This window comes from Lutra lutra, chromosome 3 (assembly GCF_902655055.1).
Source record: "Lutra lutra chromosome 3, mLutLut1.2, whole genome shotgun sequence".
In the NCBI taxonomy this organism is placed as follows: domain Eukaryota; kingdom Metazoa; phylum Chordata; class Mammalia; order Carnivora; family Mustelidae; genus Lutra; species Lutra lutra.
The window spans coordinates 195,698,930-195,721,205 of record NC_062280.1 but is presented as its reverse complement, the minus strand read 5'-3'; the positions used below and the strand labels follow the sequence as shown (position 1 = coordinate 195,721,205).

The window sequence follows — 22,276 nt, the reverse complement described above, 5'->3', positions numbered from 1 at the left end:
TCCTATTTGGCGTTTTAGAAAAGTCTCAGCATTTCTTTGGGAGAGTCTGAAAACTCTTAAGACGCAGACAATACTGAAAGCTACAAACACCCCCAGTGTCTTTCTTGATGGAGTGGATCGGGGAGTTCCCCAGGCTGCTCTCTGAACAGCAGCAACATGGGGCCTCTCTTGACTGACTAGTTCTGTGTCTGAGATCTTCATCAGATCCCCAGTATTCGCTTTCAGACCCCTTGCTTTGGTTTGGTTCCTCATTGGCAGATCATTTGACCCTCTGTTTGGGGTGGGCATTTATCACCTTCGTCGCCTACTTTTCTGGTCATTACTCTGTAGCTTTCATAGATCCAAAATATTTAAAAATGATTGCCCATACACTTGCCATACCCCGTGCCTGCGACTGTACCCCTAATTCAGTAATCTCTATGGAAAGACCCGTTGCACTTGTCTAGATTCACCAAGGAGAAGGGACACCCCCTTAATTGACAAACTGGTCACATCCAAGCACCTTGCATTCTACATTTGACAATGATTGCTAATGGCCCATTCAGCTAAAGTATTTGCTTGTTAACAGGGAACAGAGCATGATAAATGTCCAGCAAGCTTGCGGCCTCCTTCAGCTTTTCAAATGCAGACTGGTGCATATTTATGGCAGGCAAATGACAGAAGAAGAAGCTGAATTGCCCTGGCCTCCAGCTTTCTCCTAGGAACAGGGTTAAAGTGATTAGAGAAAGACGCAGGGGAGCCCAGCCTCCAGTTTACTGACCATCCCGCAGCCTTCAGCTTCCCGGTCTACCTGCAGAAAAAGTGCGGAGGTGCGGGAGATAAGGATGGTTGGATCGGGTGCACCAGGGGAAACAGGAGGGGATCGGAGATGAAGTGTTTTCCACACACACTGGATGCCAGATGAACCTGTTTCTCATGCTCCTGCAGAGAATCAGCAGCGGCTCTTAATGTCCCTTTTCCTGTATAAATTCAAACGTGTAATTCTAGTTGAAAGCATTTTGTGACTGGTGGGAGCATATTTGCTGATTAAAAACAAAACAAAACAAAACAAACAAAAAAAAAACCTGAAAACAAAACATAGTAGGAGAACGCTCCATTAAAGAAAAACAAGTTGTTTCTGGCTTTAGTAATTCCCTACGCAGAATATGAAGAAGAAAAAAAGGGCTGTAGTGAAGTATTTATAGTCTGCTGTTTTGTTCCTCTAAAAGCATGGATAGGTGAAGGTTCTAACCACGCAGTGGCGGGCAGACATGCAAGATGCTCAGAATGAAGGACTGGTGATCAACTTTGCTTTGAAAACTTTTTTTCCCTCAGTCCTATAGATTCTTCATGTTTCCTGTATAAAACAATTACATGATCCAGTGTTTTCTCAGTTTAAGTTCAGCTGTCTCCTTTAATTACAGTCCTTGTATATGGGTCTCCCAGTACTTGCTGGGCAAGTCCCTCTGGCCCCCAAGGCATTCCCTGTACTTTTCATGTACTGATTCCTCCCAAATCACACCAGGACAATGATGAGTGCTGCTCTCAGCTTTGGAACCAATAGAGTCAATGTGTTTGCATTGGAGGAACGGGATTGTGGTTGTTCCTAAGGCTTTGGCTAGTTTGGGGCATGTGAAGGGAGTGCGTGTGCGTGTGTCTCGGGTCCAACACCTACTGTCCGCTCTAAGGGTCCCTAACCTCTGCCCTATCAGAGGATCTCAAATGCACCTTTCCCTTTGCAGCATCTTTTCAGCCTCCCAGGTTCCCACCGAGGACCGGAGGCCCAGCATGACAAAATGTTCATGAGTCTTGGTCCTTGCTCTTCCTGGCTCACTGTGGCCTGAAAACATTTGCCCTGCACCAGAACTGTCGTGTGAGTGGGGCCAGGCCAGTCATGTTCAGGGCCAGGCTCAGGATGGGCCTGCCAAAGAAGTTAGAAAAGACCAATTTTCACGTAACTACTAGAACTCAATTCGGGGTACATTTTAGATGCAAATAAGCTCCTGGAGGCCCTGAGTCCCCCATTGCCTACGGGAAAATGGATCTTCATTATAATGCGCTGTCTAATAAAGTTTACAAATTACCTTAGATGAGTGCCTTCTTGATGACATAGATCAAACATAATTTCTTTAAATCTTTTTTCTGTAATCCCACAGCACTTTAGTTAAATACCTAGGGTCTAGAAAGAACATTATACGCTGCACCATCGTGATTCATATGCAAGCCTTAATCCGCATCATTGCCCTCCTGGTCCCAAAGGGGCAGGGACAAGAGCCGTCCATCTTGGCAACCTCTGCCTACTAGCTAGTGAAGACCTACAGTAAGAATCAGTGCAGTGAACACAGTCTAGATGTGGATTTATGGCTGCCTATGGTGTATTAGCATGGCATCTCTTACTAGAGATCCCCCACCCCTTTCTAGAGCAGTGGCTCGAGAATTTGAGGGCACAGAATCACCTGGAGGGCTTGTTAAAACAGGGTTTTGCTGGGCCCCACCCCCGAGTTCCAGATTCCTGAGGTCTGGGTGGGACTTGAAATTGACATTGCTAAGGACCTCTCAGCTGATGCTCTGCCACACAGAGACCACACCTTGAGAACCATTGCTCTAAATTAACTCCCCCCCCCTTAGAAACAGCTCATCATTAGCTCAACACCCACTAAGGCTGTTTTGGAATCTCTGAAGGAATCTGTGGTCCTTGGCTTGCTGCGTTCTGCCCCGTTCTTGCCTTGTTGGAGGCCACAAGAGATCGTCTGGGTCACTGAGAGCTGATTAAGCGTTGATTTGTTCATCCAGCATTTGTTAACTGTGAGGCCCAGTTACTAGGCTCAGATAATAGAAAGACGAGCCTCCACCCTCAAGTGACTTAAGTCCTACGGTGGGGGGACAGGGAAGTCCCAGGCCTGGTGGAAGTGTGGTCACCTGAAAAACACAGTAATAAGCCAGTAGTAACATTTCAGCTAAGAGCAATATGTGTGTACAGAGTGTACGTCTGTAGGCATCCGTATTGTTTCATACATCTGAGCATAGCGCAAAGACCCGCAGATGAGGCAGATAGACCCTGTGGGTTAGCTAACCCAGTGATCTCAGCTACTTTTCTGATTATGAGAATTAGCGGTACCAAGGGGTTTTTAAGATGCACACGATGATAATGGAAAGGTCAGAGAAATCGGTTTAGCAAAGATGACCAAGTTTAGCAAAGAGTACCTGCTTTGGAATCTGGCTGTTGGAGCCTGATCCCAGTGTAGCTGTTTCTTTTTTCACTGTGTAACCAGGGGGAGTACCCTCTATGTCTCAGTTATCCCATCTCTAAAATGGAGGCAATAGTCTAATAGCACTGAATAAAAGAGTAATAAAATTGTGGTGAGGATTGAAAGAGCTTGGCTCTGTGCTTGACACAATAAAGCAATAAATGTCACCTATTGTTAATAAAATTAATTGAGTATTTGTGTGCCTGGCTATGGTTCATTTTGTCTACCATGTACAAAGGCAGAATAAATAAAAATGGCATGTTAATCAAGATTACAACGTAGCAAGTTCACCTTTTAGAGTTTGTCGCATTATACTTTGTCCACCTGCCAGGCTTCTACTCCTCTTTAAGACTCCTCTGCTTTTATTTTCCCCTCTACTGCAAATTCCATGCTCTCCCCTCTGCTCCCTACCCTGATGCTACCCGTGATGTAACATTTATAACATCAGAGAAAACAACTTATCCCCCATGGACTGAGGAGAGCCTGGGCTGAATTCACTTCATGTGGCCTAGTACTGGATACAGGAGGAAACTGTGTTATTGAACAGAAACATGACTGCAGTGTGTGGGGGATGGGCAGAGTAGAATCACTTGTGTTAATGTTACATGTTACTTCTTATTTAGAAACTAACTCACCTGCTGGACACAGTTTAATTAACAACACTTAGGGAGCATTTACTGAATGCCAGATGCTACTCTAACAGTTCAAGAAATACTGACTCATTCAGTCTTCATAGTAACCATCTGAGAGAGGTACTTTTATGATCCTATAATATCAATGGGGAAACCAAGGCACATTAATTAACTTGCCCAAAGTCCTATAGTTAATAAGTGGTATGGTCTGCATTTGAACCTGATTACTCTGGTTCTGGAACCCGTCCTCTTAATGCTCTGCCTCTCTCTCTTATGCTATGGCACGGAGTAACTGGAAGTTGAATAACTAAATTAAGCATACGTACATTCACGGAAAACCATGCATACAAGGTGGGTTAAAAAGAAAAAAGTTTGAGGTATAATTTGTCCCTTGTCAGTCATTATTTATAACCTTTCCAATGATGGATATGCAATTCTCGATGGGTTCTTTGAATCTTTGATAACAAGGTTCTACCCAATGGGAACTAGATAGTTATAAAAGTATACAATATTCATGCATTTAGTGAGTATTATTCCTTTGACCATTCACATTTTCCTTTTAAGTGTTTAAATATTTGATGGTTTCTCTGGGAGAGAGGTCAGATTTTAGACGACAGTTGCATTTGGTTAGGTGCTGAGCGTGTGTCAAGCTAAGGAGATAGTATGACATCTTTTTTAGAGTCTAGTCACAATTAAATGCCATTTTATTTTGGATTTTGGGATCTGTGCCAGCTTCCAGCTTGTCAGAGCTGAGAAGACTCAAATCAAGTCCAGGCCTATTTCTACAGCAAACTGGGCTTCTGGCTTCTTGCCTGTGGATTCATTCAGTATATCCCATCTGGCTTTTGATGTTCTGCAAGTTTGGAGCAGTTTGTTTGAGGAAGACGGGAAGCCTGAGGTCCTCTGGCCTCCAGAATGCGCCTCTCTGCTTGCCTCTTCCTGGGACCGAGTGTCCGCTTCCCTGTTGACCAAGCAGCGAGCTGGAGGTCTCAGCCAGGTCTTCCTTCCATTTAATTTAGTAGCTGCCTGTTTGAATAACTAAGGAGTATTTCATTTCTGCGCATGTTTGTGTCCTAGTGGGGCTCTATCCAGACTGCTTGTGGTGACCGAGCGGGAACTATATGTAACTGTCCTCAGGTACAGGGCGCCCCACGCACTTTTCTTAGACACTTTGGGGGATCTGTGTGGAAGTCTCCAGCAAGTCAGGCTTGAGTCTTTGTGATGTCAGCAGGGCAGACCTGACTGTTGTCATGCCCACTTTATTTCTTTCCCTCTCCTCTCTCCTACTCCCTGAGCTGTGTCCCAAAGTCACGAGAGGTGCAGGAAAATGTTTCTTGTTATAGGCCCAGAGCAGACTTGTCCCTGACCCTGCTCCCAAGCCTGGGAAGAAGGAAGTGTGCGGGAGGAAGGCATTTAGGTGGTTGTTGTAAAATGATTGCACAGCCTTGTAACTTAGGTTGGCAGGCTTGTGCTCAGTTGGCAGGGAGAGTCTGTTCTTACATCAAGAGGAGAACTAAAAGTTCTGTCTCTTCTTCAGCTGTCCTTATCAAAGTGTTTGTTCTGTAATGACACCGACACCCATGGAGCACCCGTTTCTGTGCAAGGCACGGGATGGAGGGCTTGGAGTCCAGCAGGGAATACAGCAGGCTCGGTCCCAGGGTCCCAGTCCCACTTGAGGAGCAGGAACTGGACCTGTTTAGTGTGCCTCTTTCTCTCGGTGTTGCTTTCCTCACCAAAGGGGAGAGGTTTTGTTCACCCATAAAACGCGCGGGTGGATTGTTTTTCTAAATGGGCGAGATTCTTTAGCATTAAAAAAAAAAAAAAAAGGGTGATGATAGGAACAAAAGGAATGGGAAGTCACTAGAAGAAGAGTCGCCCAAACTAGATTGTGACATTGCTATGCATGGAGATCTCCGCTCCATTCCTTCCCAGCCAGCCCCCTCCCTTGGTGAGTTACATGCACCTTTCAGCTCTGTGATGTCCCGCTCAGGCACGTGAGCAAATGGATCTGCAGGCGTCTACCTGAAACAGCGAGGGGACAGCCCGCTGGAAGTGCCCCTTCAGTTTCTTCCTATATGAAAGCCACTTTTCTCTCAGTGCCTCACCTGTAAATAACAAGAGTTCCACCTTCCTTTACAGACTCTTGCTAAAAGCACGGTTTGGACAAGACCGTACAGGTGCAAACAAATCACAGTTGGGAAAGAAGCTTGCAGCGTCTCTTGCCTCCGCGGGTTATGAAATCCCCGTTTCGATAATGGGGCTGGCGTGCATGAGCCAGCGCGACAGACGGAGCTGGCCGGAATGACTCACTTCCCTCTTGTTTCCCACTGGGCCTCCCGGCACCCCTGCCTTACGCTTTCAGCTCCCCAGTTCGGCCTTATCTGGCTACAAACTTCACTTTTGGGGAAAGTTTTGAGGGGGAAAGGGGGTGCTTGGATCAGTTTCATAAATAAAACTTCTGTGTTTTGTTTCGAGGTGGGTGGCCGCTTCTCGTTTTTAATTCCACAGCCGAGATGGACTAGACTTTTGGAACCCACGCAAAGAAAATGGTGCTGTGTCTGTGTCACACACCGTAAGTCTCTGACTTAGGAATGTGCAGATCTCTTCTCTTCTTTAAGTTTTTTAATTTTAATTCTAGTGTAGTTAACTTAGTATCGTCAGTGGTTTCGGGTGTACGACATAGCAGTTCAGCGGTTCTGTACCAGGCTCGGTGCTCATCGGGACCCGGTTATGGAGACATTTGTTGCAACCTCAGCTTGGTTCTAGGCTCTCCTGTGAACTGGAAGTTTTTATTTCAGTGGAACAGATAAGACTTAAATAACTTGTGTTATTTTCCTCAATGAAAATTTAAACTACAGGATATTACCTTGGAGTGTTTTAAAATGAAACTTTCTTTAGCCACCACTGTTTGAGGATCATGTCACAAATAAAACACAAGATTAACATCAAAAGGAGTCTGTCTTCATTCAGTTGTGCAGCACCATAGGCTGTGAAACTTAATATTATTTTGACTCGTACAGTAATTGCAGAATAACACGGAAATGGATTAAGTTTAGATACGAGTGTGCTCCCCAGCTACACACAGACTGTCAGATGCAAGGCGAGGTCATCGGCCAGAGTGAGGCTTCTGGCTCTGCAGATTAGGATTCTACTAATAAAACTATCCTCTAGACTGAAGTTTACGACGTTTCCCAAGTGTGTGCACAGACGAAGAGTCACACACATGGTCGCGCCTCACCTTGAAAAGTTGCTGGACTGGTTTGCGCACCCATCGGCTTACAGTGCATTTCGCATTTCTGTGCTTCTCATCTTTCTGGAAAAGATTTTGCTTGTCATTGGCAGGAAGCTTGAAACGCACCGCCCCCACCCACCCCCTAGCTCTCAGATTTATAACACTTTAATGGTCCCAGATTGTAGAGCCTGCGTTTATGCCCCTTTTCTTTTCCTTGAACAAATCAGGTTCATGTTGCTGATGATATTTGAGGAAAGTGTGGAAAAAAGGGCCACCTGTGAAAATCAGCGATTGTTCCAGCGCCCATACACCTTTGAATTAAGGCAGAAAATGTCAATTAAAGCCTCCAATTACTGCCTTATTTCTTGGAGGTTTAAAGCCACTGAGAAGGTAGTGGTACACTGGCTTCAAGTTCTAAGGTAATTCCTTGCTACTCCAAGCAGTGGTATCTGGTGACCTAATTCTGTATGAAGCTGACACCCTGTAGCTTTGCCCCATTGTCTCTCTCTGGTTTCAGAGAAGGTTTGTGCAGAATCTTGTTCTGATGGGAAAGTGCAAAAGGGGGCAGTAAAGTGCTATCCACAAGAAGGAAACTTCCTCCAAATATTTCTCAGGGTTGATATTGCCTATGTCTATTGTGGGCCCTGCATTTTATTTATTCCCTTTGGAACAGACTTCTGCTTGGGCTGCGGATAGCGGGGCGGTCTCACTAAGCCGTGGCAGCATTGTAGCATTCCACGGACGTGATACGAGTGGAGATTCCTGCCTAGTTATGAAATTCACGTAAGTCCTGCTTAAGTCCAGCTTCTGGACTTATTTCTATTCCTTGGGGCATAGGGTGTTTCTGAAAGGAATCTTGGGGCTTCTGTGTTAATGCTCTTTTTGCCCCCTAGAGACCTGGAAGGCCCCCAGTGCGCGGTGTGGTTCTGGTTCATGGGTCTGGGCTTACCCAGGGCAACCTGCATCTTTTTTCAGGAGGTGACCAGAAAGCCCGGTCAGCTGCCACGTGCTCCTCCTTCAGGATTTTGGACTAATTTACAGATGGACTGCTCCTTTTCTCTGCAGCCCTTGAGATCTAATTAAAATGAAATAGAAGCGTTTTGTGGGAAGAGTCCATGTTTTTCAAAATATAGTAAACTCCAAGTGTACTTAGTATAGAGCTCTGGCTTGCAAAGAAACCTATCCTGTGAAAGGACAATGATTTTTGGTACCAACTGCTAGGGTGAACCTCCTCCTAAAGTTGGCATTCAGATCCCCTGAAACGTTAGCCAACTTCCAGAATTTTCCAGTGCAGTGATTAAGCCTAAACTGTATCCATCTCGTAGTTTTCATTTATTTGGATCAACTGGTCGTACGTTAATTACTAGGGTTTGGTGGACTCCAGAGCTGATTTGTTACATAGGCCACAGTTCCAACCATAATAACTTTATTTAGTTACTTTCTAAGGAAATGCATCAAAAATGTTAAAATGCTACAAGTTTTAAATGCTGATTTTTAAAATCAGAATTAGGAAAGATGGCTCAAGAACATGATATCGTTCGTTGTTTGAAACTGTACACTGAAAATAAGGTTCCATGTGATCATAAAAGCATTTAGTGTTTATGGTACAAAATTCTGAAAAACACAGAAAGCTAGAAATCGCCCTGCGTCTATCACCATCCAGTATCTGAAAGCAGTCCCAGGTAATGGCTCCAAGTTTATCATCTGTGTATGTTTTCTGTGTTGTCGGCCAAACAAATAGAATCATACCACACGTTGTGTCTCTGTGCTTGTTTTCAATTGAAATTAGCCACGTACTTACAATAATTATTTACTCCAATGGAACTTTGAGAAGAAAGGAAAAATTAAAATCCCCATGAAAAAAGTAGCATCTGTGTTGTTTACAAATCTTATTTTGCTCGGCAGGGTTCTCCAGAAGTGCGATATCCTTTGTGGGTCCCCTGTCCCCCAAGGTTACATAGCGGCTGGATTTTCGGTGGTCCTGTTACTGAGCCCCAGGGCCTGTTCTCAGGCAGATGATGCCTGCCATCAGCAGGCAGAAATACCAGATACTGAAAGAGATTTTATGGAACTAGTAAATGGAAATGGCTCTGGATCTCAACTGACACTTTTTAACATGGGAACACTGTCATCGTGTCTGGTTAAAGGCGGCTTACTGCCCTGGTTGTTTGTTTAGACAAAGACATGGGTCATTCCTGTCTGTGTCTTCTTCTCATCTCTTTTATTCTCTGTCAGCTTGGTACTTTGCGCTCGGTGCTGCTTACCGAGTTGCTCTGGTATAGCTGGTGGTCTGGCATATCTTTCCATCATTTACCTCCATATAGTCCTTCCCTCAGGGGAAGTAGGCCTCCTGTTTCTCGTATGTATTTTTACAGACTCTGTCAGCATCAAGGGAGCCCCTCAGCGAGTTGACCTTTCTTCTAGGTTCATTTTGGACAACTTTGAAGAAAAGCATAAGAAGTCATTGAATGTTTGTCCTGAGGGGTAGGTGTCCCAATCAGGGACAAAGGCAAGAGCGGGTAGGGGAGAAGATGGGCCATTTGTGGACGGGTTGGGAGTGCAGCTGTGAGTTCCCCCTGCACAGTGATCCCTAGGCTAATCTCAGCCACTGGCTTCCCGTGGACTCTCGTCCTCCATCTGGCCCAAGTGAGAAGTAGACGGGACACCCACTGCCCCCATCTGATTTCATAAGCACCCGCAAGACCCGGTAACCCAGTGCTGGTCAACAAAGGAATCCAGACCTCTGCCCGCCCGCGTGACGCTCTGGTCTGTCGTAGAAAATTGCGTGCTGTGACCTGAGCTCCCAAGTAGCTGGTTTATACTTTAAATGCGTCATGTAAGGGTTTTTATTTTTATTTTTGTTTTGTTTTGTTTTTTAAAGCGTGGATTCCTAGTGTGGATTAAAACATTACAGAGTATCATGTCGCATAAGGACTGTATTATAAATAGTTTCTACAATAATGAATATGAAGTTGAAATGTCTAATTTAGATTCTTAGAGATCTAATTTAGATTACTAAATATTAATGTCTAATTTAGGTTATTAGATTGATTCAGAGCATTCCCCGTGGAAAGGGTTAGAGTCTGGTGTGGTGAATAACTTAAAAAAAAAACAAAAACAAAAACTTGGATTACATTTGATAGGTAATCAGAAGATAAAAACATTCTGGTATCAGATCATTTCATTTCAGGCAAGTTAACTGTTTTATTCCATATTGTCTCTGTATCTGATTCAGAGTGCTCACACCCATTGTCCTGCTTGAAAGTGACTCATTGGGGAAAACATAGGAGTTGCCTGTTTGTACTCAGCAGGCCCCCTCTACTGCCTTTCTGGGAGACCCTGCGGCGAGCAGCACGGACCCAGCACCGGCTTCCAGGAAGCAGCCCTCAGCCAACGTCTCCTGATGGAGAGGAGGGTATGGCTTCTCTCCCAGGACGGCAGCAGGGTGACTGCTCTGCCCTCTGGTAGCCCGGCTCAGAAAGGAAAGTGGCCTGGCTCTGTTTTCTGTCCTCTATAGGACATGAAGCACTGCAGGCCTTCTTCGGGCTTTGTTTGGGATTCCACACCGGCAGACTTTATGAACTGATGCCCGTCACTACTCTTTGTTTGTGTAGAGTTTCACAAAAACAACCTCACCTGTGTGGCATGGCTTGTAATTCTATGCTCCTTTTGGTTAGAAGACAAATGTTATTTCATCACACAGAAAGAAATCTGTATTTGACCTCCACCGTGGAGAGCCAGGTTAGAAATCTGAAATTAGCCAGTGTTCACCACCGTAATTCTCCCTCTGTGTTGTTTTGTGTCATCTTGTTTTGAATACTTCCTAGGTCGAAACAGGATTAAGTGAATTACTAACGATTACAAAATATTCAGGGCATAGTTACACTGTGTAGTCTGACTTACTAAGATCTCTCGGCAATCTTGGGGTAATAAAATCCCAATAGAAAGGACCTAGCTTCAGAAACAGGGTTTTGTCTATGTTTTAAGCCTATGGTTACTGACTTGCTTTTAACATATGGGACACAATCATTTTCCACTCGAAAGTGGTGTTACTGAGAAATTCACCCCGTTTCATTTTCACTTACATTTTGGATTCTCCTAAGTTGTCAGAAGACCATCCGTAGCACTGTAATTAAAACACAGATCTTACATAGTTGGCTGGTTTCTCCCCCACCTATGGGTTCTCAGCCTCCTGGGGCAAGGTTGGGTTACCAGATGGCTGCCTTTGTGAGCCGTGGTCTCAAGTGACTACTTCTGGAGCAGCCTCCACAGCAGGCACATGCTTGGCATGGAGTTAGAACTCCATGGAATGATTGCAAGCCTGCATGGCCATTCACTTCCTCTTCGTTTTCCTTAACTTCATGGCTTATCTATGCAAAGCTCAATTTAGAAAAAAAATTGCATTTCACAAAACCAGATTTATGCTCTAATGTGATGCAGTGAGAACTGAAAAGTGTGCAAAGAAAGGGGGCTTTTCCTGTCGTGTCTCCTGTTTGGCACAGCAGGGCTTCATCTGTTTTGCATGTTACGTACGTGTGCAGTGATTAAATCAAGATAATGTGGTGGAAGGGGCCTCTGTCGGTGCTTAGCTGAGAATAAGTTCTCAAAAGCAGCTGTGTATTCATTATTAGTGGTTCTGGAGGGGCTAAGTGCACTGCATTTTAGATGGGAAGGGACTGTAGAAGACTGCCACACTCCCAGATCCTTCCAGAGAGAATGGGTCAGAGGCTCTGTCTGCACTGCTCCTTGCTCTTCAGAAATAACCATCATGCCTGGAATGACGTCCTAGAAATTCCATCTCTGCCCTCAGCACACCCCTGTCCTCCCAACATTAGCTGGGCCTATCTGCAGAATTCTTCCATGCCTAAATCTGCAAAGTCTAATGCGCATAATTTGACTTAAGTTTGTGTATATCTTCTCTTCCATTTGTTCTTTCATATTTTTTTCAATGAATGCATTATTTATGAGCATTTACTATATGTCAGCCCTTAGACATTCAACATTGAACCAGACACATGGGCTCTGCCTGCCCTCAGGGAGCTGGACTACACGTTCCTGACCACGAGCACCTTACGCTTCTGTCACTCCGAGCGTCGAGCACAAAACAGATCGCTTTCATCGTTACGCTTGCTTGACTTTCTTTTTGCTCTCATGTTGCCTTAGAAACAGGGTTCCTGGGGAGCAAAGGGGTTTTGGGGGGCTTGACTGTGCGCAGTAGTAATGTAGGCAAGAAATTCTTGATTCAGACTCTCAACTTAGCCACACTCTTCACTGAAAACTGTAATTTCATCAGTCGAATGACTGGTGTGCTCACCAGTTTAAATATGTGTTTGCATATTTTTATATACATTATGTTCTATGTAAATCATATGTAAACCAGGTTATATGTAGATATACATATCTACATTTCTATATATGTATCTTGTGTATCTGTGTATACATATGCTTAAGTAAACTTTAAAGCACTCAAGTGCTGGGTCTTTTTTTAAGGAATTCTTGAAACAATTATTTTTTCAGGGAAAAGGATCAAACCCTTGCCTTGCTCTTTTGCCAAAATGTATTCTGAAAAGTAAACAGACACTTTGTGGAGCATTTGGAATAGTGGGTTTCATCGAGATTTACTTCTTATGAGCATATCAAATATGCTTACTGAAATTCGAGATTTCTCCTCTCCCCTTTCATTTTGCCAAGCCTTCGGATGACTTACCCTCCCCATCCATCATTCTCCCATCACTGACCACTACCACTCTTTACATGATTTGTGCCTTCTGGCTAGGAGGACTGGCCCAGGGGTCGGAGGTTCTGGACCTCAGCCCCGTCAGCAGAAGCTGTAACTCAGATTTGGTGAGTGAAGACACAGCCATAAGCAGTTACTTACATGGCTGGCTGGAAATCTCCCGTGATCCTTTGGTTAAGCATGAAAAAAAAAAAAAAAAGAAAAAAAAAGAAGAGAAAAGAAAAAAAAAAAACCCTCTCATGAAGGGAACAGGTTCGAGGGAGCATTCTGAATGAAGAAAGAGCTTGGGGAGCCAGACGTCAGGCACACGGGGTGCGATGTGGGAGAGTTCTGAGATGCGCGGTCATCGCAAGCGGCTGGGAGGTCTGATGCATTTCCTTAAGGAAACTGACTGGATACACATGAAAATGGGTCCTTCTGGCTGCCAAGGATCCTGATCTCTAAAGCCTGGGCAAGCCCCTGGAGAAGTGGCCCCAGGGTAAAAGTGGATGGGTGTGAAGGCTAGAGCTTTGAGAGGATGCAGACACAGGCCCGCAGACCTCGGCTGGGGTTTGGGGACACTTCTAACACAGTCTACTGCGTGTTGCTCGCTCTGTGCCGGCTCCCAAAGGAGCAGATTGAGAATCAAAAATGTGCAGTGTGGGGAGGGTCCCCGGCAGGGATCGGCCTCTGGTTCTTGGATGCAGTGAAGATTTCCTGACAATATCAAGGAATAAGACATGAGGAAAAAGTTGTGTTTGGAAGGTGAGCCGTAATGGTCACCACGCTTCCTTCATACCCTCCTCCGGGCAACCTGCCCCCACTTCTTAACCCAAAGGACACGTAGAATCACTGTGAGGGGCAGAAGTAAAGACAACAGAACTTCATCCACGAACATGCTGGTTCAGCCCTTCAGTCCCTCTCCCAGAACCCAGAGTTGTGTTTTACCTGCAAGAAAGACAGAATGGCCTATGGAGATGACATGGGCACTCAGGAGGTGGGGGGTGGGAGTTGACTTTTCAAAGCATCTCCCCAGAAAACTGTATGAATGGCCAAGAAAGTCACAGAGAGGCTTTCATTAGTGGTGGTCCTCATTTGTCAAAAGTTTTAGAAATAGACTTCAAGGGTGCACACTTGGTTGTTTGGAATGTGTCATTCTTATTTTAAAAATGTTCATTTTGAGAAAGACTTTGTTAAATATGTCTTGTTCACTTTTCTTTCCTTCCCTTCTTTCTGTCTGTCAATGAAATGTCTTATGTCCTTGCTAAAGGAGCTTGGGGGAAAAGGGGGGGGGGACCACACTTTCTTTGGGATTATAAATGACACATTCCCAAAGAAGGTGACAAACCACCATGTGGCATGAATTTTTCCTGCCATAAAGAGTATTGGTTTTTAATATAAATCTATACTATAATTTGTTATGTTCTGTGATGGTTCATAACAACCTCCTGCACTTTTCAGAAAATTAATACCATTCATTAGCATAAATCATAACCCATTTCCTCCGTCTGGGCTTGAAATTGGAGGTGCCCTATCATCCAGGAGCTCCCTTGCTCTCTCTTTCTCCGTGAATGATGACCCATTAATTGTCATGGCTGGTGGGCTTCCCCAGTAAAATAAAGGACTGGATTGGAAGGATTCAGATGTGATGCTTTGTTCTTGGGCTTTAATATTTTAATGAGCCTGCAGGCTTGGCTGCTTACAGAGGGAGGGACTAGATGGGGTTTCTGAGTGTGTTGTTAGTGTTCACACTTGTGGATGGATGTTCATTAGAAAGCTCTTGTTCCAGTTACTCAGAGAAACTCCCCATTAGGAAAGATCTTTCAGCAGCATGGCAAGCAAGAAGGAGAAAGGAGAGGAGGGAAGCTTTTAGCTGAAAGCATTAAGGGGATATTGTATCCGTCATCTTAGTTCTAAAGATTTGCTTCTAAGCATTAATTGGAGCAAATACATCTCAAGGCAGAAAAAAGGGTTTGTGGAGCAGGGACAGTGGTTGCTGTCCTTGCCCCAGGAGGACTTCTCATCTTGCAGCTGAATCAATAGGACAGGGAGTTATTTCTGGTTATCTTTTATGGGTTTGTAAGACATTTCTTTTGTTCGGTGTAATAAAAAACCCATTGTCTGATCAGTGACTGACTAATTACGATAAGTAATTTGAACATTCTTGATGAAACTTGTCTGTTAATTAACATCAACAGCAAATGGAAACTAACAGGACAACAAAGTGTTAGCGCACCCACTCTTCTTTGGAATTGACGCCATCTTTCTATGGCGCGTCCAATAAACCAAAGCTGCCAAGGGCTAGAAAAATAACAGGTGTGAAGGTGTGACTCACCACCTAGGAAAAGTTATTGTGAAGTTATACAAAGGAGTACTGAAATATTACAAGCGAGGGGGTGGTAGAAAGGAGAGTCAGGAGGTTGACTGATCCTGTTGCATAGAGTAAGGAGAGAGTGGGTTTTTTTCTTTTTTCTTTTCTCTTCTCTTCTTTTCCTTTCTTTTCATTTCTTTTCTTTTTTCTCTTCTCTTCTCTTCTCTTCTCTTCTCTTCTCTTCTCTTCCCTTCCCTTCCCTTCCCTTCCCTTCCCTTCCCTTTCTTTCCTTTTTTCTTTCTTTCTTTCCTTCTTTCTTTTTCTTTCTTTCTTTCTTAGAGCCTAATTCCTAAATACATTCATCCCCTGCTGATCTGAACTAAGATACTTTTGGCAAATACAAATGTGGATTTATAAAATTGTACTTTGGAATTATTGACATTGGCTAAATTATAATTATCATTAAAATTGTTAATTTTATCAACTCAATGGCTTTTTTTTTATGCTTTTTTAGATTTCTACCTGGACAAGGACTGGTACTATATCCACAGATAGGAGACAAATTGGATATTATTTGCCCCAAAGTGGACTCTAAAACTGTGGGCCAGTATGAATATTATAAAGTTTATATGGTTGATAAAGACCAGGCAGACCGATGCACTATTAAGAAGGAAAATACCCCTCTTCTCAACTGTGCCAGACCTGACCAAGATGTAAAATTCACTATCAAGTTTCAAGAGTTCAGCCCTAACCTCTGGGGTCTAGAATTTCAGAAGAACAGAGATTATTACATTATATGTAAGTATAATTTTATTCATTTATCTTATAGAAATTAAAATAAGCTAAATAAATCTGTATCAATTTTTAAAATTATTTCTGTGGCAAATAATTTGGTGAGAATCTTTGCTGAAAATTGTCCATTTTTTTTTAAGAAACCTTAATTGAATGAGGACCCTGTACCAATATTATTCGATAATATAAATACCCAAAGAGGAGAAAACCTCCTAGAGTTTTTATAGTATTGAGATAAATGGATATTTATGAATATACTCAGCATCTCTACTGACAAAACATTTTTAAGGACCACTGGTGAGATCTCATAGGTAAATCTTATGCGATGACTTTTCTCTTCACCCATTCATCCGTCCATCCGTCCATCTGTTCACTCACGCATTTAGTAATTTAGTATTTACTCTATGACAGAAGCTGTGTGTAAGTGCTAGGGATTGAACAGTGAACAAGGTGGTGTAATGGTGCCCTTTCCTTGTGGAGCCCATAGATTCAAAGGATAGGGGGTTAGAGGCAAAACAGAATTACACACTGACATGTTAAAACCAGATTTAGAAGTATAAGACTTGGGTTTGTTCAGTGAATTACCTTTTCCTTCCATCTGCGTAATAATATGACACATTGTTGCAGGAAACAGGTACTAGATATCCTTCGGGTCATATCTGAGCTGTTGCTCCCTTCATGACACTGAGGGCAAAGGGTACAGGCATCCAAGCACATGCCTGCTAGGAGCGCGCGATGTGTGGGCACAGAGAGAGGGTTGTTCCAGGCCCAGGGTTTTGTCAGAGTGCCGTCTGCGTGATTATTATCACTCAAGCCATGAAATAGGTTTTCTTTTTCTTTGGTGTAAAACTATGCCCATAACCGGGCGGGAGTGCGCATGTGATGAACCCCGGCTTCGGTTCATCAGGGGTGCAGAGCTCTGTTCTGGGATCCCATCCCATCTCTTGGTGATCCGGTGGAAATGGCTTTCTCTGGCCGCTCTTGAGAATGCAAAGTCAGGAATTCACTGGATACTTACTTAGTACTCAATAATACCCTGTTTTTTACTACATGAGTTATTAAGACAAAGATGGTCATAGCTGTCTAATTATCTCATCCTTGTGGCAAACCTGAAATACCAGGACCTGAAAACCTGATGGGAGCCAACTTGACACCGAGAGAGTGGCTTACCTAGAGTCCGTGCCACAGAGAAAGGGAAAGTGGGAAATTATAGATTTAAAGGAATAATGATCACAAAATGAAAATAAAAGCATTCTGAGGGACGAAACAAGGAGGCAGGATGGTAAAGTGTACAAAATAGTAGAGAAATCTTTGAAAATTGAAGATAGTTATTGGGTAAAACCCATGAAGATACCGGAAGCCTAGTGGCTTGCTTATTTATTTATTTTAAAGACCTTTTAAGCAAGACTGTCTGCCAAGGACACTGATGTGTAGTGCAGGGACCTGATGAATCCCCAAGGAAGGCTGTGCCCCCCTGGGCAGCTGGGAGAGAGCTCACATGGTGCCTTGGGGCGGGTGGTGCTCTAGAACCCCCCGAGGCCTGAGGTTCCCAGCATCTATCCCAAGAACCGTGTGTCCCGCCCAGGTGCGCGAGCCAGCTCTTCCCTGCAGATAAGCCCCAGACCCAGATTCCGTCCTCTTATTTTCATTTATGGCTTCGTGAAGATGGCTTCGTACAATGTGCATCCCCCCGAGTGCAGGCGGGGTGTTGGGACGCTTCTGAGGTGGGGTGCATCACCTTTGTGTGCGACAGAGTGAGCACTGCGTAACTACGAGGCATCGTTGTGTGACAGGTGTGTATTTAGAGGCACGACTTAATTTACAGTTCTAATATTAATCTATACAGTAGCAGCATCTCTTCCTTGTCTTTCTGTAAAAACTCATCATGAGTTTAACTGGCACGTAGCCGAGCTCCCCTGGCCACCAGAACTTGCCTCAGAGGGACTATTTACCAGGTAAAACCTCATGGTAGCCTGGGATAAGAGAATCTTTCTTAAAATAGAGTGTGAAACAGTGAGAGGCTGTTGGAAGGCTGCCAGCCAGGTGAGTGTCCGGGGCTGAAGACTGGCCAACAACCAGGGGAGACACTTCCCAGACCCTTGAGCGATCCCACCGCGCCACAGACATAGGAAGACACTGCAGGTACCGGGGAAAAGCCGGAAGCTCATTTCTCATGCCCGGCCCCGGCCAGCAGAGCTCACTCACTGATAGACAGCTTTCCCTGGAAAGGAGATGACAGACAGCAGAACACGTTTTACAATTGCTTAAAAACTTGATGTTGACTTTGCATTGCTTCTGCGAGAATTCCAAGATTTTTAGAAGTCTCTGATTTCCACATCGCACACTCACCATACACCCCGGAGTCACACTCGACTTAAAAGAGGACTATTCAAGATGGCATAATCGAGAGCACTCAGACTCACAAATGTATCTCGAACACCTCAGGCCCTCAGTTCACTTGGAGACCGTTAATAATGTGGGTTTGGGAGATGAGGCTATACACCTGGTATCCCAACTCCAAATCTTCGTTGTCTAAGCACCTTCATCACTAAAAGTATGTGTATTAACATCATCAGCCCTGTGAGCTGGCTCTTTGTCGCGGGCAGGAACCAGAGAAGTGACGGTGTGGGGTCACGCTAGCCCCCAAGGGGAAGAGTCCAGTTTGCCAATAGTCAGCCCGAGTGCTGGATAACACCCCAGGGAAACTGATCCCAGGAGCAATGGGCCAGCAGCCCGGGGACCTGGGGTCAAGTCCCTTGCCTGCACTTAAGGAGAAAGTCACCTTATCTCTTGAATTTTGATTTCTTTTCTAGAAAGTTCTTTTATCGTTTTTCTTATGGCCAGTGATGGAGGCCTGCAGTTCCAAACCATTCTATGGTTGGATATATATATATATATATATCCCGTGTAGGATCTCTTGTTAGTGTGTCTCTTCTCCAGTCAAAATGGATGGAATCTGCTGTGAATTCAAAGACCTTTAATTTGATTTACAGTGTTACCAGATTTTTAGAATATAGTCATCAGGCTTTGGAGTTTTGGAAGTAAATATTAATTTTTAATTGCAAGTATATTTTTAAACCTACCAAGTATCCACTAAATTCCCTTAGGAAATGACATGACAAAATGATACGCTTCCTCATTAGCTCTTCTCGTAGATGATTATTTGCTTTGACATGTGGCAAAATGATATATGTGGGTTTTCTTAATATTTAGAATTGACTTTTTCAAGTGACCTATTTCAGTAATTAGCCTTAGGCCTGATTTGCATCATCAAACTCCTAATCTTAAATGATCCAGAAATAGGGATGTTAGTGCCATTTGGTCTGAAAAAGCACCCCTCCCCCATTCTTTATGACATTCACATTCTTAATTGCCTTAAAAGCATAGTAAGCATTTATATAACCAACAGTTATGTTTGTCTTTAAAATTTCAAAAAGTTTATGAAATAACTATCTGTTCTTAAGTGCCCATTTTCAAGGGAAGCTCGGTAAACACTCCAGTTCATGGAGGGGAGTACTCCTAACTGTGTTCTCAGCCTCCGTCCGTGTTTGTGTCAGTGACTTTTCTGGTGCGTGGCTTACAGTTTCTTTTAGAGATGATAACACTGGGCCGAATGAGTCAGCAGTTTTGGTCTGTCCGCCCTTTGTGACATCCAACCTTATGAAGGTTCTGTAGGTCGCTCGTGCGACCTCAGCATGGAACCTTGCAAAATACCAACAAAGACGTTGTCTTCACTCTACCGAGATTGTGTGAGTCAGAGATGGATGAAAAATGAGTGCCGTTGTGTCAGTACTTTTTAAGTGAACAGTGGCCACAGCTGAGCTCTGTGACAGAGGCAGCCACGGGCACCAGGCCCCTCCCAATTTAGCCATCTGTAAGTTCTATGGTATTTTACCTCAAACCCATAGCTGAGACTTGGACTTGTGGAATAAGTCTGAACGCTATTTCTAACAGTTGCTGGATTAAAGATTGTTCTTTAATGTATGCCCTGCCGTACCGACAGTGGGCCTTCCCAAGCTGCCCCCACTTTCTTTGCCGTGGGAAGGCTGAATGAGCTTGACTGAGTTATGATTTCCTAGGTCATTGGTTTAGTTCCCCAAAGCAATTTTCTAAAAATCAGAGCATATGAAATTGGAAGCCTCCACAGTCAGCTTCACGTTGCTGTTTCTTAGGCATAAAGTTCACTTCTGAGCAAAATTGCAAAATAAATTAAAACGCTTGCATACATATATAACAAAACGCTATTCTTCAAGAATCAAAACAGGAACGGCAGATGTCATTTCCTGCATTTTCGTTAACTATATATGTGTATATGTATATTTTTTTAAATTTATATTCACTTCCTTGGGTTTGTTTTCCTTTCATGCTTCCGATTTGCTTATTCCAGGAGGTAGGTCTGACAACTGACAGAAAACATGTGGGATGTACTGTAACCTCCCCAGCAAGACAGTTGTAGGAGCTTTCAAATAACCTTTCACATGTAGATTTCTCTTCAGATATATCAGAATGTGTGGCCTGTGTAATGGTTATGGGTTTTCTGTCATGAGTTAATTTATATGATAAATGTAGCAAAAGCTTCATTTCTATTAAGTTCAATGACAGGGCAGTATCAGCCTGTTACTTACGTCCCTGACTTTGGGGTGAGGATTTATGTTTTAGACCTTGTATAGAATTGCCAAATTCCAGCATTTAAACACCTTTCTATTTCTAACCTACAACTGTCCTCTTTGTAATGGAATGTCCATCAGACTCTTGGCTATCTGGACCATTGTCTACACACACCACTTTGGGTGACAGACAAGCATGGTGGGTGGGAGTCCGGAGTCCGACAGACCGGTTCTTGAGTGTCCTTCAACAAGTAACTTCCCCAGCCTCAGCCTCGAGCTCTTCATCTGTAAACTGGACAAGCTGTGGGGACCTGCCTCAGCAGATCGACATGAGATTAAGTGGGTGTTACATGTCAAGTGCTCATTTCCAAGGTTGGCTCCTAATGAGTACAACCACGGGGTCCCCTTGGAGCAGAGCGTGTGAGGTCAGAAGACCAAGGGCAAAGCCATGCCTTCCTGCAAGCTAGCGGGCGGGGAAGATGTACCCACAAAGTGTAATTTATTTGCAAACCATCCATAAAATGAAACTCCAGAGAGTTTACAAGTTTCAGTAAGGCTGCATAACTTAATTATAAGATCTCTGCTCTTTGTCTTAGAGTGTTATAAAAGTTCTTTTGTCCCTGGGCTTCCCGACCAAGAAACATGCATTTATATATCTTTTTGTTGGTGGAATTGCCCGAGCTTGTTAGCAGATCCTCTGTAAGACCCAAAAGAGACAGACCGGGAGGAGTGTTCTGTACATATAATCATTTCCCCGCTGTCCTTTCACCAACCTTGCCAGAGCTTTTTCATAGTTTCCCAGCACACAAAGGAAACACTGTATTTTTATTGATAATTTCGGCAGCCTCCTAATGTAGTGTATTTTCCCAGAGAAAAAAAAATTATGTCAGGGTCGCCTTGTCACTGAGGCTAGCTGGGAAAGAACATTTCATTAGTCTGATAATTAGAAGTGTTGTTTCTATTATTTTTTTAACATAATGTGAAATCCTCCTCTGACGGTACTGTGGGCTCTTTCCGAGTGTAACAGTAAGTCTCCTGGTTGATTTTCCTATGAATACCGCTTACATTCTTTCCACGGAAGTCACAGTCTCAGTTTCTGCCTAACTGGACATTGGACTGAGAAGCTTCTGACTCTGTTCACACCTAACGTTGTCACCTGGACAGTAGTGAGAGGCCTGCGGACGCTCTTCCTTATTCGCAAAAGTCACCAAGGAAAGAAGACTGACTTTGTAAAGCCATGAGAAGACGGGAGGGAGAGACTGAAAACCCTATGTGCACAACAAGAGCAAAGTGAGACCAGATGAGAAATGAGGATTAACGGGAAAAAGGAATTCTTTATGAATTGCCCGGAGTAAAACTGCATCTACAGTTTCATAAGATTCATGCTAATATCTCCGGGGCCTGTATTTATAGCTTTTTTAAAGTTCACTTAGCCTTATAAATAATGGAATAATACTAGAGAATGAGCGAGAGATAGTTTCTTTCTTAATAGCCTTTAATATTCACCTTGAAGATGAAAACTAAAAGCAAAATAAAGCACTTAAAAAAAATAGCCAAGAGGCACAGACAGACATAAAAAGATCACTTTGAGAAAACTTATTTGTGTAGTTCTTAAGAGTCACACATTTGTTCCTAAAATTCTGAGATCCCAGGCTAGGTGTTTGATGACTTCAAAAGGGAAGTGTTATGGCCTCACATACTCTGTGTCCCCTGGCAGTCTCAGAAACAGGTGGTAGAGAAATTTTTATCACTGTGAGAA

The 22,276-nt window shown here is 43.7% G+C and overlaps 1 protein-coding gene across 1 annotated transcript in view; it reads left to right on the top strand.

Moving 5' to 3' along the window:
- The window catches only part of EFNB2 (ephrin B2), a 43,503-nt gene that overhangs the window by 6,564 nt on the left and 14,663 nt on the right, over positions 1 to 22,276 (top strand). The window contains exon 2 of the mRNA XM_047720372.1: positions 15,633 to 15,916. Within this exon, the coding sequence (XP_047576328.1) occupies positions 15,633 to 15,916 (284 nt within the window). The remainder of the gene's footprint in view (positions 1 to 15,632; positions 15,917 to 22,276) is intronic.